The 17,062-nt window shown below is 42.8% G+C and overlaps 1 protein-coding gene across 3 annotated transcripts in view; it reads right to left on the bottom strand.

The window, feature by feature from the left end:
• The window catches only part of npas3 (neuronal PAS domain protein 3), a 231,996-nt gene that overhangs the window by 120,338 nt on the left and 94,596 nt on the right, over positions 1–17,062 (bottom strand). For all 3 annotated transcript variants that reach the window (XM_023951301.1, XM_023951302.1, XM_023951303.1), the window contains one exon: positions 11,078–11,322. In XM_023951301.1, coding sequence (XP_023807069.1) covers positions 11,078–11,322 — 245 coding nt within the window. The remainder of the gene's footprint in view (positions 1–11,077; positions 11,323–17,062) is intronic.

Raw genomic sequence — 17,062 nt, 5'->3', positions numbered from 1 at the left:
GGTAGGGCAGTCGACCCATGATCGTAATATTGCAGGTTCGATTCCCACCTTGCACGCCCATGTGTCGAAGTGTCCTTGGGCAAGAAACTGAACCCCACCTTGCCTCTGGTGGGACGTTGGCGCCAGTGTTTGTTAGCGGAGCCGCCGCCAGTGTGTGTATGTGTGTGTGAATGTGTGTGTGAATGTGTGTGTGCATGGGTGAATGTGTGTGTGACTGTAAGGCGCTTTGGGCCTTCGTAAGAAGGTAGAAAGCGCTATATAAGTATACGCCATGTACCATTTTACCATTTTTCCAATCGGATGGTTCGTACTGAGTTTTCTCCGTCAAAATAGGCTCCCATCTCAGGGTGAAACAACTGAACCAAAACGGCCACCGTAGCCGGCCATTAGTCGCTTAAACAGAGTAACAAAGCAACGATGAGACACAGCAACACATTGAAGTGTGGTCGGATGAATGCAGGCTCGTTGAAACAACTTCTAACGTGACACAATTTTCTTGTCACTCTGTTTTGCCGAAAATCTATATGTCAAAGTGCAGGACTTCCATAATTCTTTCTCTTGTTGCTATGCCCTGCCTTCACACTTCCCGGCCAATGGCTAAAGATAATTTAAGTCACGTGGTTTTGTTACAAGCTTTGGTTCGAAACAGGAAAGGCTGGTAGATGGCAGTCTGAATACAGACCAAACCCAAGGTTCAGGACCAGATCCGGACCAAATCATGCAGAATCTGTCCGGACCGACGAACATTTCAAGTCCGAATAGACCCTGATACTCCTCCCATGGTCTGCACTGGTGTTTTCAGTTGGGGATGTCTAGTGGCAACTTTCCTATCAAAGGGCAGGGAAGAGCGCAGGGGGTAGAACAGTGGCACCAGGAGGCACAAGGAAAGCAACCCCCCATTCTTGACCCTCATTCAGGTGTATGCAGGACGCACATCTAAGCTAGACTGAACAAAAACTGACAACATGACACAGGTCATGATATGAGAGGGTTGGTGTCTTCTCTGTGACCACAGGAGGAAATCCTCACACAAACCCAGCAGTGAAACCTTCAGTTTTAACAGCGGCGTCTTCTGGGCCTCAAACGGAAACTCACACCTGTCATCGCAGAACTCAACTTTCCATGCAGCCGCCTCTGCGGCTCTCAGAAATAAAATAAAAAAAAGTCAAGGTGAGGGTTTTTGAGTAATTGTTTCCATGGTGATTGTTTTGTCTTTGTTGGTGTGCAGGGGTGTGACAGCATGCAGGACAGGCAGGGGGGAGAGTCATGAAGAAAGACGAACCAAACAGCCAGCAGCCACATCCAAGCCGAAAGCAATTTGCTTGTCTAAATTTAGTTATGCAAAGCCTGCGGGCATCATCAGCATTTGGTAATTAGTTTTATAATTACTGCAGCCCCCCCTCCTCCCCGCCATTACATTTTCTTTACACTACAACCGCGGAATCTCAGCATCTCACAACTGCAGCTGGACAAATTATTCTGCCTGGATTAAGTGCGAGTTTGTGATGCGACAGTTTTAGCCGGGGGAGACCGGGGGTCCGGCTGTTTGTGCCAGACTCAGCTCAGCCGCGGTGGGGGGGGTGACAGGTGTTTTATGGAGAGATGCTTTAAGAGTCTGTGGATTTAAGACCTAAAGACATCCCAGCTGGAGCAGCTTCTTCTCCTTCAGAATCAAAGGCTCTCTGGTGTACTTCCACAAGTTTTAGGAGGATCTGGCTGGTAAAAGAGCTGCAGGGAGGTGAGGCACAAAACCAATCCACTCTTCAGTGTGGATTGATTGTGGTTTCACTGTTTTGGCGTGGACAGTTTCTTATATCAGCGGGAGGATTTATGATTAGATGCTGTTTGTTGAGTTATTTTCACTTTTTCTGCATTTAGGTTTGATCCTTTCTGGTTTGGGTTTTGGGTTACTGGCACTTTAGGACCTCAGTCCAGAACTTGATGCTACTGAGATGTGTAGGGTCAAATTGACTTGGCTGAGCTATGTGGACTAAACCAGTTTTTTTTTGTTGTTTTTTTTAATCAAACGTCCGCTTTTTCAGTGATAAAAATTACGAGGCAAACCAATGACTAAAAATTCTAAAACATGAAACTCTGTATTCTGTATTCAGGATGTACCAGCTCTTTAAGGATTTTAAGGATTGCAATTTTTATGTGATTTATTTTTTGGTCTAAATAAAAAAATGCAACTTCGACAAAAACTTGTTCTTAATTTTTCAGAAAAGATAGGATTTCAAATTATTTATAGTAAAATGTGTATTTTATTACTTGTATTTAAACGTCCTATTTTTTAAGGGATTAAAGTCTGATACAGAATTTGTCCTTCAAAAAGACATTAGAAACCAGCTGTTTCAGTTAGAAAAAGGAGTCGAATCAAACACTGGAATTAATGATTGCTTTATGCTCCAACACTAACACTGTTGACGTGCTTTCTTTAAGGAGAACAGTGGGATTAAAGTGTTTGTTGTGCGTCATTACAGTTAACACTAGCACACTGTCACATTAACCCAAGGAATCATAGGAGATGTAGTGCGAATTTGGTGGTGCTGAAGCCAGACAGACTCACTTAAGTTTTTGTTTTTTTATGGACTTTTTACACTGTCTGACACCGGATCATGAGCTATCACTAAGCACAAGCTGTTATTTTTGAGAGAGTTTATGAGCTATGTCAGCTCAAGGAGGTGAGGACGTTAACCTCGTCTGATTGGTCAGATTGATGACGTGCGATTAAGCCTCGAAGAATGATCGGTAGAGACCGTTTAATGGGTCAGACTTTTTCCAGAATAAGAGCGATTGGCCTAAGTTGCTGCAAAGTCGCGGCAGTCATCCTTGTCAAAATGTCTTGATTAGAAGTCCAAACTTACTGCAACAGCTGTCAAAAGGCCTTCGCCCTTTAGCAGAACCCTTCTGACGTCAGCACATCAACCTGTATTAATACTTGACATCAGAGATAACATAAGAAAAGCCTCAGGATAAAATTATCCCGTTTGACTCTTTGCCAGGTTTCCTGGATTTGGGCCCCACACCACCGAACAGCCCAACTGCTACCAGCCAGCATGTTTATTCTGCAGGGTGTTGCAGGTCCTGCTGACCCGTGCTGATCAAAAACGTAAAAACTGTTGGTGTCTTTACATGTTTTCTTTCCCAGGGGGGTGTAGGGGGAGAGCTTTTCTGCCAGGTGTAAACATTGCTGAGGCTGTACGGAAGACGTGTTCCTGAGCTCCTTCAGTGCTGGCAGAGTCTCCATCCTCCACTCAGTTTGCTCAGAGTCACTTTGAGTCACTGCTGGATTGCCGGCTGCAGGTGTGTTTGAGGAGATGGGGGGGGGGGTTCTGAAGTGAGTGTGGTGTTTATCCGGGTGTCGGGGTCACTGTGTTCCCTCAGTATAATGGAAGCCATTAGCCCAGCCAGCAGTCCGCATCATAAAAACGTCAGCTGGTACAAAGAGACGAGATGGATCATAGTGAGGCGAGACTCCCGCTGCTCTTCCTCTCCATCTCTCAGCCTCACTGATAGCCTCTGTCTCTCTAATTGACTGTCTCGTATATTTTTCTCTCCTTCTCCCCTGCCTCGTCTTTATCCCTCTCATTTCTCTCCTCAGCCTCTTTCTCAATGCCTCTCCTTCTCCTCCGTCTGCCTGCTCTGACAGCCTCACTAAGCAGGAGGTTGATTTTGAATAAAGCATCAGTGAGGAAGGAAGAGGACATCTCTCACACACACACACACACACACACACACACACACACACACACACACACACACACTTGGAAACATATAAAGTGCTTCAAGCTTTTGTTGTTTTCAACAAAAATACTCCAAAACTTGATTTCAATCTTTGGTCTCTGGACGTTCAGTGCAGTTGAAGAAAAGTGGCCGACCATGAAAGCCACAGCAGCGGCTTCAGACCTGCTACTGTGATCACGCAGGTCTCACTCTCAGCCTTTCAGGGGGAATTACCCACATTCAGTCTTCAAGGTTTCCACAGCTTAAAGCAGTCACAACATGATCCTTTTAAAGGAGTTTAACAGAGGTTGGGGACTGCTGCAGTGAAAAAACTCAAGTAAAAATGTGTCTCTCTCTATGGGACAGTCCCACGAACTGGACTGGAATGAGTGGGAAATACTGACACATTTCATGCATGACAGTCTCAGAACAGAACCAAAGGCTGAAGAAAAAAACTCACAATATTCCAAACCAGGATGGGAAAAAAGCAGAAAGAAGAAAAGCAGGAAGTCCTGCTCGTCCTCCGACTGTCACCTATGATGAGAGTATCAATACCAAGGAATCAAAATCTGGACATCCACACATCCCTAATTTTAGGATCCCTCCCTGTTATTTATTTAATGAATCACACTGGATAAGTGAAAGTGGGATTACACATGTTTAAAGGCTGTAAAACTCCCCACTACACACCTTCTACACACAAATATGACCAGAGGGGTCGTGATTTGGGCGTGTTACCATTAGCAACAACACACCATAGCACCAGTAGGTTCATTTAAAAAAAAAAAAGTTCTATATTTTTAACCTTAAAGTTGTTATCTGGTTAGTTTTTCATGGTATTTGTTTGCAGAACATGCCTGGGGAAAAAGATTCACTAAAAAAAATGACCAGTAATTGCTATTTATTATTCAAGGATTCAAGGAATTTTTATTGCCATTGTCAGTGAACAAAGTAGTTTCACAGACTAAGAATTTGCTGTGGTGCAAATATTGTAATATTGTGTGTACAATATTGTATGCAAAAAGTCATTAGTGTCATATTGAATCTTAAAAGTGTGGTATCGCCCACTGCTACTATAAAGATGCTCCTGCTGCTCCTCGCTGCTCCACCTTTACCCTGCAGACATTTCTAAACCTCTTCAGATTCTCTCTGTGGGTGTTTTTTATGTCTCCTGTTAACACATGGAGTTCAGCACCTCCTCCCTTTTGTTCTCCTCCTCTCTTTGGTCTGTGAAAATCCGTCTGCATTCCCACTGACGTGAACCGCACCAAAGTTCACCTGCAATTGAACAGCGACTCGTTCGGAAAAGGACCAGAGTTCTCCAGAGCTGGATCAGAACAGGACCAAATTTGACAAAATATGATGATTTATTGGGAATAAAGATCAAAAAGTTTAGCTTTAGATAAAAGATTCAAATGAAAAGACTAAAGCTCCCTTATTTTAAAGACTGGAAGCTGGTCTAATGTGCCTAGTTTTCACTGAGCCTTGCGGTCTGGTTCGATTGGGTCTGATCCACGTTTGAATAGTAATTCCACTTGAAGGTAAAGCGTACCGCTCTGCTCAGTGGAAATGAGGTACCGCCCTCTTCCCATCTTCTATGGGTCATATGCAAACATCTCCTAAAATATGAGGACAAAAGAATTCATCATTTGGAATAATGACACAAAAGGAACAATTGCTCAGCCTGAGTTATGCTTGGAAAATTGTTGGAAATATTTTGCGTTTTGGTGTATGTGTTGTCTGACACTTTGGGTGTGAATTGATGTTTTTAAACGTTCGAAAATCTCACTGCTGCAACAACCTCATGATGTTTAAGGTGTGAATTTATAATAAAATAAAATCTAACAGAAAACTCTTCCCTGTTTTCAATTGAATTCAATTTAATTTTATTCACATTTTCCAAAATGACAACATTCATCTCAATGGACTTCATACCATGTTTTAAAACAAATTTGCCAAAAGGCTAAAGAGAATCACTATGACCACATTCTTCTTCCATGGAGTTCATTGCTGGTGAAGCCGCTAATCTTAAAAGGTTCAGGAGAGAATCGAAAAGATTTTCTGATTCTTGACGCGTTTTAAAGGAAGTCACGATGGATGGCGTGCTAATTGCTGATAATGGGTCAGCGAGGGCACAGAAGGTCGACCTGACCGTTGCTTGTTAATGATGAAGGAGCTTAGACATTTGCATCATTAAGAACTAAAAGCAGCCGTGCTGGTAGAGTCCAGTGATGAAGCTGAAGTAGCAGCTGATGGCTAAGAAAGTGCTGATGTTTGTTGCAGAGCTGTTTCACGTTTTGGATGAAAGCCTCTCAATGATTAGAAGGGATGTTCCTCATGGTGAGACTGAGAATTCTGGGAAATGTTTGCATTGGAAAAGAAAGCCTAGTATCATCAGCCTAACATCACTACAGAAGAGGAACCATAAAAGTGTTCAATTAACTCTATTGACCTCCTGCACTATAAAAACTGAAACTTAACCCCTTGTGTTCGGGTCAAAACTGACCTATGTTCAGTCTTAAAGGAGTTAAGAAAGTAAAATGACCCTTGTTTAAGAATAACCGTCTTATTTTCTTTCTTTCAGGAAAAAGAATCTTTTCAAGAAAGTTTCCCAACAGCAAAATAAAATAATCTTAGTTTGAGAAAACATGTCTTAGTAACAAGAACTTTTCTTTCTAAAAAAATAGTTCTGGGTGAGATAATTTTTCTATCCCATATCCAATTGTTTTGCTTATGTAAAAAAAGAAAATCTGCCAACTGCATAATAATTTTGACTTCTTTCAGATCGGCCTTTTTTTTGCAGTGTACTACAGGCTGTCTCTGAAAGTAAGGGTTCTGAAACAAAAACATTTCTAGTCCTTAGACAGATTAATACTTTAGGGTAAAATGCTCCAATTCAAATGTTTGGATGCATTTTTGACTCGTATCAGTCAGTTAGGAATTTCATTTGCTGAGTGACGTTTTATCAGACATTAAGGAGATGGGGACATTCATGAATTGATTTGTCAAATCAAATAAATCCAAGTAAATAATATAAAAACAAGCATGAAAATTAAAATAGAGCCCCCTCCCCAGACCCACACATAACCCCCGCCCCTCCCACCCCCTGACTAATAGAGATAGACAATGAGAAACAGTTGGTTGATGGAAAAGCTAATTGTCTGCAGGTGGATGCATCAGAATGGAGCTTGTGGCTTCTACGTCACACCTACAAGCTTTGTCAAACTGCGTGTCTTTGTCTGCTCCTCATTCCCAATTTGAACCAAAAACTACTCAGAAATGCAGATTTAAGCTTAATTGTCTTCATATATGTCCTCCATCATGAGGAAAATGGTACAAGAACATGTAGAAAACAGCAAAGACAACACTTTCATTGGCTTTGCGTCTATCAGAAAGTAAAGCTGCAAACACGAACTGAAAGTGTGTAAATATGTGCGTGTGTCTTTACTTTTGTAAGTTCCTGTTTTGGTTGTGTTTGTGCATACGGATCTGCAAAGCATAGTTGTGCTTTTGTGTGTCTGAGTCTGTGTGTGTGTAAACTGGCTCATGAATTGTGGCATTTTACTGTCTGTTCCTCTGCATGCATAATAAATGTCCAGGTGTCGGGGGAGGGATGGGGGGGGGGGTCCACAATCTGATGCAATGCTCACACAAGTGCGTGCATATGTCCATGCACACACGCACACACAAACAAACCAGACATCTGTGCACATGTACACTCCAGCAGATACACCGACAGACATACAGTCGCAGCTTTAAATGGTCAGTAGAATCAACACGTGCTCACGCGTGCACAGGTACGTGCACACGCCTGGGCTGGGTGTCAGGATGCTTAAAAGGTCAGGGTTGTTTGTGTGGATCCTGCAGCAGATGTGCAGACTCTCTGACGGGATGTCAAAAGCTGCAACACTAAACTGCAGAAGAGCAACTGATGGGTCAATTACTGCAAAGGTCAAAACTGAGAGGAGGAAGAGGAGGAGAGGAGGAAGAGCTCAAGGAGGATACAGTGAAGTGGAGGACAGAGAAGGACACAGATATGAGACAAAGAGAAAGTTCAGGAGCAGATTGAGTTCAGATCTGGAGACAGAAAAGTGAATGACAGAACAGGAAAAAGACTTGAAGAAGAAAAGTTAGGAGTGAAAAAAAGATGGCAAGAAGAAAGACAAAAATGAGGAGGCCAGAAAAACCAAGACAATGAACAAAAGCAAACAAAAACAGCGGGAGGAGCAGAAGACCAGACGGAAAGAAGGTAAAGATGAGAAAAAATGAAGGAGGATGAGAAGAAAAGGAGCTTAAAAAGGAGAAACTACGATACAAAATAGCAAAAAGAATATGACGAAGTAAAATGGAAAGAAAAGAGTAAAGTGTTGATGTGACCTTAGGTTGAAGGTGAAGCAAAAAAAGGTTGATTTCCTTCTCACCTCATGACAAAGAACTGAAACATGGAAAGAGGAGTCAAGAGGAATTTTTCGCCTTTAGTTTTTCACTTTTATGTCTACATTTGTTTCAAACGTTTACCAGCTGGTCAGTCAAACCAGGCGGTTTACATTCTGCATGTTTTAGTCTGCAGAAATCAATCCATACCAACAGTTCTAATATAGAATGTATACACTTAGTTCTTCAATTAATTGTCAATTGCATTTGACGTCTAGTCATTGTATTTTGCTTTGCTTCATTCAGCAGTTTGGCAGAAGTCTGTGCTTGAAACTGAAAATTTGTTCAATTTGAAATGTGATTTGAGTTCATAAATTGTAAATTGTGTTTTAAAGTGTTCCCCTCTATTCTTGGAATTGAACTGTCCAAACGTAAAAGTCATTAAAAAAAGATTTGTCTACATCGAAAGAACCGAAACAGCAGAGAGGAAGACAATAAAGTCATCAGCAAACATTCAGAACAAACACGCCTATACATACATTTAAACTCACACATACTCTGCTCTGGAGTACAGCTGTGATGGTGTGGGATTTTTGATCACCGCTGTGATGAAGCAGCAAGAGTCGCGCACTCAACAACGCACGCATCTTCTAATGGAAATGAATACAATGGAAATTAACAATTAGAACGCAGTAAATTTGTTGTATGTCCTCGCGAGACGGAGACTTCTGTTGTAGAATGAGGATGTGTGTGTGCTGCTGAAACCGCGCACATGTGTGTAAGAAGAGGGAGCACATGCAGTGTAGCATAGAGGGAGAGAGAGGTGCGGCGCAGGGAGTGAAGGAGAACAGTAATAAAAGGTTTCCCCCAGAAACCCTTGAAGTCTGAACACAGGACTAGCAGAATAAGTCAATTATCAGCAAAGATGAATGTGTTTAATGTGTTTATTATAGTTTCAATCACGCACCAAATACACAACTTTAGTAGAAAAAAATACATGCGGTGATGCGGTTATCGTCACACCCCTACTAATGCACCCAAATACACGCATGCATACACACACACCCGTGCAAAGACACACAAACACATGCATGCATAGACACACACCCAAACGCATATGCATAAACACACAAACAAACACACACCAACACAGCCAAGTACTAAAACACACAAACATACACGAAAAACACACACATGGATAGACACACGCACAAACACACACACCAACTCACCTGTGAATAAATGAACCCGAACACACATATATGTATACACACATGTATAGACACATGCGTAAAAACACACACACGCAAACAGACCCACACATAAAGGAACACAAAGACACACAAACACATCCATGCATAGACTTACACACGCAAACACACACAAACACAGCTATGCACTACTGCACACAAACACACACACACATGCATAGACACACAAACACACACATGCACTAATGCACTCAAATACACAAATGCACACAGGTATAAACACACATGTAAACTCACACACGCAAGTGTACTCACACAAACACGTACACAGCACACATACAATACAATAACGGCAGCATGAACACAAGCAAAAACACACACTCACAAAACACTCATACACATACATACACAGACAAACAAAAGCACACTTTTGGACTGACACAAGCCCACGAAACTAACACAAAAATACACACACACACACATTTTCATGCACACGTGCAAACACAAGCACAGACAAACAAATGAACACCTGTGCATACATGTTCAGTCACACACACCAACACGTATAACCAGACGCAAACACACACAGACACACACATTTGGTGTGTGGCGTTCTGTTCATTAAAATGCATGCGCCTCTTCAAAGCCCCGATGACAATGCTACCATCTGCTGCTGGGGGGTGTGGGGGTATGAGGGCATGTTTGAGACATCAACCAGTGGAAATGCCTCCACAACTCCCAGACAAACGTGCACACACTCGTGCACCTTGACAAATATCAAAAAATGACTTTCATTAACGCGCGTGGTTCATCACCGGAAATTGAAGGCACTCTGCTTTCATCTTTGGGTCTTTCCTCGCAGCTCAAACAGCCTCTTCAAGCAAATGCTCCTTTTCCCTCTAAGAGTCTCACAAAAGGCCAATTTCAAAGGCAAATGCTGCTCAGATTCACGAGTGCCGTGCATGCTCTGCCACTCCAAGCAGAAATTCAAAGCTTAATGTTCCTTTAGCGGGAAATCACTTAGTGCAGAAGCTCGCTGCTTTCCGTTTTGTTTGATTCCACTATCAGGGAGCAGACAGCAGACGCATGAGGAGGGCAGCGGTTGCATCTTTGCAACCTTCCGTAGAAACGGAAGAGTCAAACCTTGTGGTTAAAAAAAGGGAGAGGAAGAAGCTGCTGCAACAAAAGCTACCTCAGTTTTAGTTCAGGGAGGGGAGACCATCCTCAGGGTTTTGTACACTTAAAATGCTCCTTGCTCTGTCCTCTGTTGGTTTTATGTCAACAATCAAAGTGGAGCGCCCCCTGGAGGGCAGAAAGAGGCAGATGTCCCATGATGCTACCTCAGCAGTGACGTTTTATAAAAACTCAGACTCAGATTTACGGATTTGGTTACTCTGTTCTGTTTTAGTAACTATTCTTTTAGAACATGTTCGAGGCTTGTTATCAGAAAAATATGCAGTCAGTTATGTCACAGTAATGGTTTTTAGTGACCGTTTTGTTGTTAGAACATGCAGAGACTTTGTCATGAGGAGCAGCCTGAAGAACAGCAAAAAAGATCCAGACGGGAGAGAACGCCATCGTGAAGCAGCATCACCTGCCCGGCGTGTCCGTAGCTTTAAACGGATGTTTGATGCTGAGGACATGACTATTTGGAGATGAAGTTTCATCTTTTGTAGCGACTTCAAGCTGTTTGAGTCACACCTAAATGTTTTTTTCTTCTTCTGTGCTTCAAAGGGAAACTCAGCCCTCCAGCTTCCACACGGTCCTACCTTTGACTGAGGTGTTGGGGGGCGGGCCCTCAATGCGCAGGTTCCAGGGCGGGTCTCCTTGGTTGGCGAAGTCCCTCATCTTCAGGTAGCTGATGGTGAGCCGGATGATGGAGGCCTTGTCCAGCTGGCTCGTGATGGCACCCGGCAGCGGCAGCATCTTGGCTAACTCATAAAATTCAAAGTTCTCTTTTCCCCGCCGTGACCTCGCTGCGTCCCGGGACTTCTCCTTCCTCAGAGCCTGGAGCCTGGAGGTTTGGAACAAACATAAAAGTAGGTAAGACATTTGAAAGAGATGTTGCTGGTGCAGTGAAAAGTCAACTAGAGGTGCATCAAAAATATCAGAAAATAATCCCAGGTTTGTAGCGAGAAGACTTGAAAATATAATAATTACTGCAAACTTTAGAACTCTGTTATACCCTCTTTGATCTCAACCCTTTTAACGCCAAGATTGATGCACAATCAATAACCTAACGCACACTACAGTCAAATTTATAGAGCAGCTTAGAGGTTTTCTGAGGAGTCCCAGTTGAGACAAGAGCTCACGATGCACAAAAACACTGAAGTAAATTTAGTCAAAGCAAAAGTTCATTCAGGAAGCTTCAACCAAGGCATTGATGTCCAAACTTTGCTGTCTGGAGTCCTGAACGTGTCAAAGATCAGGTGTGTGAAAATCCAACAAGCAACCAAATCAATTCTGAGGTTTCAATTGATTTCTCACATTTTTACTTTATCCCACAAAAAAGAAAAATTTGCTTTCAGGCACCAAAACATATTATACAAAATATTCCTCAGCAGATTCCTCAGCTTTATAACCAACTGGTTGCTACGGTAACGACATTTTGTCACTTGTGTTCAATCTGCTGCAGCTCATGACTATTTGGAGAGACAAAAATGTTGCAAAATAACAACATTTGGAATCACAATAAAGTGTTTTTTTTTCTGAATGTCCCATAAACTAAATAAAATGTCACACTCGCATTAAGGAGGAAGAAACACTTCAACAGCTCTTTTATCCTCGTATAGGACTGCAAAGACCATGAGCCTATTTCAGGGATGTGTGATGGCTGTGTAACCAATCACAGCATCTGCTGCTTTGGTGGAACATGTCGCTTCTTCTCATCAGGCTTTTCTGAATTCTTTAAAAACAAAAAAAACACTTTTTCCTTCTTTTTTTTCTGCAAAACTTTGGCTTTCGTTTTCATTTCAGTACCAGTTGCACCAAAGGGTTGATGTCCCTCAGGGGAAAAACACAAACTTAAAAAATTGCTGCGTTCATGAGGGGTTGGAATGATCGGAAAAATGACACAAGAAATACAACAAGTCTTCCACATGAATGCTGAATAACTTTCTGGCCACAAATGGGCCCTAGTTTGCCCGCCCCTGTTCAAGACAGAGTGAGTGAAAACAGGCGGAGATCAAACCAGGAGAACGATGGTGATCTGGCACAGATCGGCATGGATTTCCTGCTGTGAGGAGCACCTCAGAAAACAGACTAAATGGATTTAAAAGCAGAAGATGAAGCTCCGACAGTCAGACTTGTTCCTGCTGTAGCTTCTCCCCATTGCATTTCCTCCATGACTTTCCACTCTATTACTTGATATCAAAGTGCTGCTCTGTTTATCCTCTCTCTCACCCCTGAACAACAACAGTGACAAACACTCTTTCCTGCAGCTTCTCATCATCATTGGACGCCATTATGAATTAAGTTTGCAATAAATCCGCTGCTAAAATCCTCTGTGGGCTTGCTGCTGCCGGTCATGTGCACACACGCACACGCACACACCAGAGGCAGGTGATTAATTTTTACAAAAAAAAGAGGGATGAGGGAAGAGGAGGGTGTGCAGAGAGAGGAGAGAGATGAAGGAGAGCGGACAAACACATTAGAGGAGGAGGGACTGTTTTGGGCTAGAATTGAAAAATGGTCGTCATCTGGCCAAGAATATCATTTCATTCAGTTTGTCATTAATTTCTGGTGAAGAACAAATGTAAGATTGAAAGCAAAACTCCATCTACGCCACAATTTCTGCTTCCTTTGTGAAATATGTTTATTCACTCAAGTTTGCCTCCTGACATCCATCTGTAATTGAAAAGTTTCTGCAGTTTCCTGTTCGGGGCTGTTTTCCTCCTGACAGGAGCAGTTTGAGATTTCTGCACAAATCAGATTGGTTTATGGGATGCAGGACGGACAACAAGAAAGAGGCATTGATGATGTTCCCACTTGATCGTCTAAGGAATGAAGTGGAGTTTTTTTTCTTCTCCTCTGCAGTCGTTGCTGCAGCTTCTGCTGCCTTTTGTTTAGAATAATCGCGTCCATAAACCTGCAAAGGTTAAAGGAATATTTAGAACTGTAGTTGGTTGTAAATTAAGCAACTTTGGAAACTTTCTGCAAACCAAAAAAAAGGAGATGCAGAGGCTGAAATGATTTCAAATGAGTATTTTTGGTTTGAGCTGCACTAGTGATGCTTCTTGTCTGTGTGGGCTTTCGTGGGAAATAGTGGCAGCAATTTGAATGAAACCCACTTTGGTTTGGCTTGCTGTCACAAAAAAGGAAAGAAAATTCCTGGAATTCCAGTAGTTGATCATTTGGTGGCGCTCTTATCTGAAGCAAGCATCCCTCCTCTGGTTCTCTTCCATTTCCTCCACAGAAATCCCTCAGAGTGAGGGGAAGCAACGGCAGCAGCTCATCTGGAAGTGCCGACCGTGTCCTCTGGGTGTAGCCTGTCAGGTTCCAGCTGGTCCCCCACAGACGGGCCACAGCTGTGGGTCCTCGGTTCATCCCGGCGGCACTCTGCTGCGTGACATACTGCGGCTGACATCTCCTGACTTCAGGCCCATTCGTGGAGGTAGTAATGATGTTCTTTGAGGCAGAGAGCCGGCCTCCCGAACCGGGACGGAGCTCTCGGTGGAACATCACAGGAACTTCTGGATCAGCTCCTGTCCTGGAATGAGCCTTCAGTCTCAGTCTCTGACTTATCTGACTGATCCTTGTCTGATCTGTTTTCCGTGGATCTCCTGTTTCTTGGACGTCAGTAAATGAATCAAAAGCACTGGACAGAAACTGGAAACAATTGGGCGGGGCCCCAAACCACAATAGGACTGGTCGGTGCTGCATTTGTGAGAGCAATCTCAAAACGGCTGGAAGGATTTATTTGTTCATTTTTGCTTCCGATGTAAAAAGCTGTTGATGTTGTTGCAGAACAGTGAGAGTCTAAAGAACCCCGCGGAGCAGGTAAAAGCTCCCAACCAGGACCCCAACCATGTGTCTGGGTTTCAGGAGAATGACATTGTGCTCGGGGTTCCAGCGGGGGACTTGACATGTTTTAAAGCTCCTGTCATGGCAGGCGGGGGGCACATCTGCATGTGTCATCCAGGGAAGTAAGGTGGAAAAAACAGTCAGCCAAAACAGCTGTTTGTGTTTGAGAGGATTTTTAGAGCATGAACTCAGCTTTCAAATTTGACTTCCCCGTCCGTTGGGCACCAATCTGCTCAGAGGTCACGCCCCAGGACATGCGGTTGCCGGGTAGATTTACTGGCCAAACCCATGAATTAAACCAGACTTTTAGGTAATGTTCACAATGCCCTTAATTGGCAACACGCATGCAAGCGGCATCTTCCAATGAAAAGTCCATGCAAACCCATGTTTTCAGGCTCTGTGCAGTGACCATGCCACTTTAGCCAGGTGGAACTTTGACCAATCAGCGACTTGTTCACCTTTTAGCTTGTCCCGTTAAGGGTCGCTACAGGTGGTTAGGGAAAGAGTTTTTACGCCGGATGCCCTTCCTATATTTTCAAGGCACAGGGGGAAGGGTCTTACCCAGACACCAACGTCTTGGGCAAGACGCTTGGATTTGGTAGAGATGCATGGATGTGGGTTATCTGGTGAACCCAGACATGGCAACGAGCAAGACGACGTCTGCGTTTGTTTTTCCAAATAAAGATAAACCAAAGCCACACTCCTGACATGATGGGCATCCATATCCATTGTAAGGAAAAAAGGAATAAACCAAACATTTTGTGATCAAATAATGACACTTCAGGAGCTGGAGAGGCGCTTCCATGGAGATGGGAACGGAGGGCAGAGCATTTACCCACTTCTGCTGACATCGCCATGGCGAAGACGCCTGGCTTTATGTGTGTGTGTGTGTGTGTGTGTGTGTGTGTGAGAGAAAAGGCCATAACTAGTACAACTAGTGAGATACATTAAATGAGGTGAGAGCAAACGCGCTGACAAGCAGAGGGAAGGAAGAATGACACAACGCAAAAGAGGACAAAAATGAGGCTGACAAAACAAATCAGAGTGAGCATCTGTAAGAATAAATTACCACTGCATACAGGCTGACAGGTGAAGGTGCTTAAAACTCTGAATTCCTCCACCAGACCAACATACTTAGGTTGCTGCTGGTTAATAAAGTCTCCCATGACAATTTTTTTAAAAATAAAATTGTTCCCAGTGGCGTTTTAATTATGATTATGACGTTTTTAACCAAAAGTCCACAACCTAAATGTCTTAAAAAGACATATGTCATGTTTATCTGAAGCCTCTGTTCCCAAAAGCTTCTGTAAGTGGGCGCGGCCATTGGTGCTGAGCCGAGTAGCCCCGCCCTCGATCCCCCCCTTCTGCAAGCTGCGTCAAGAGCTACAGGCAAAGGGGAGGGGGCACAAATGACACCGACTGACAGACTCAGAAACGGGGGAAACAGTTGAATTCATTTGCACAGCAAGTAAAAGCAAATGCTATAAAGAAAGTGACTATTTGCATGTAATTTTCCAAAAACATGCATGCAAAAGAATGACTGTATCAATACATTTAAACAGTGTTTTTAAATCGCACACTAACTTCACATTAAGATGGTGATACTTTTAATCATTTAAAGAAGTTTGTGTCACAAAAGTAGTGTGCAAAAAACTGAAATAATGAATTTACTTTTGCAAATAAAAGTTGAAAAGTTGATTATTTTTTTTACTCGTTTGTCATCATAGAATATTGTAAAATAAACAAATAGAGAGATACATTTTACGTGTTGTAATGATGTTTTTGTGGACAGAGCCTGAAAACCTTTCACCCAAAACTTTCCGATCTTTTTAGAATTCTTCTTCTTTCTTCACTGAGTCCTTCTGTGAACCATCAGACAGTCTGTGGTTGAAGTTCTTTTATCGTCTAAGAAGAAGACGGCGTGCTCTTGAACACAACACGCCAAAATGTGACTTTACGAACTAATGGACGTAAGCCGAGAGGATTAATTACAAAAAGGAACTTTGTCACAAATATAGAAACAAAAAAGCTGAATAAAACTGTGCATCATTAGACGTCAATCATCAATATATTTAAAAAAAATCATATTTCAGGAGCTGTGGATCTACGGTCAGATCCAACATCTCATGTCAGTAAAAATTCCTTTCTTTCCACCTTTTGCTCCACCTTTAAAGTTACTTGATGGAGTGTAAATGTGGTTGTAATGAAAAGCCCAGCCGGCTTTTTCAGCGGCAGCGCGGTGCTCTTCACATTCCATCACAGAAGTCACCCTGAGAGGCGCTGCAGCCGTTTGACTGATTAAAACAGAAACCTAAAACAGCCTCTGCTCTTGCTCTAAGACTGCTGGGTAATTGATTTTTAACATGTGTCTGTACCTGAGCCTCATAGGGAACCCCTTAAAAACCTGACAGTCTTACCGCTGACTAAATGTCCACATTATTCCACCATTTAAAGAAAGCATCTTTGTTCTTTCAACAGGATGCAGTTTTTCTTTGGGTAATTTTCCTCTTAAGTTTCTAAAACATAGGACTTCTCTTCCTTTCTATGCAGAAACGTCTCTGAAAGAACCTTTTTAGGAAATTAGGCGTTAATTCAACACAGAAGGGTTTTTCTTTTCTTTTCTTTTTCAAAACAAAGCTGTTGTGGGAGTCATTCTTCAGCCAGTCTGTGTTTAAAGCCCCCGTCATAAGTGCCCTTACAGCAGTGGCGTGCGGTGAGGTTGATGGCTGGTG

The sequence above is a fragment of the Oryzias latipes genome, chromosome 22 (assembly GCF_002234675.1).
Source record: "Oryzias latipes chromosome 22, ASM223467v1".
Taxonomy (NCBI): Eukaryota; Metazoa; Chordata; class Actinopteri; order Beloniformes; family Adrianichthyidae; genus Oryzias; species Oryzias latipes.
The sequence above is the reverse complement of the archived record's forward strand: the minus strand, read 5'-3'. Positions and strand labels throughout refer to the sequence as shown.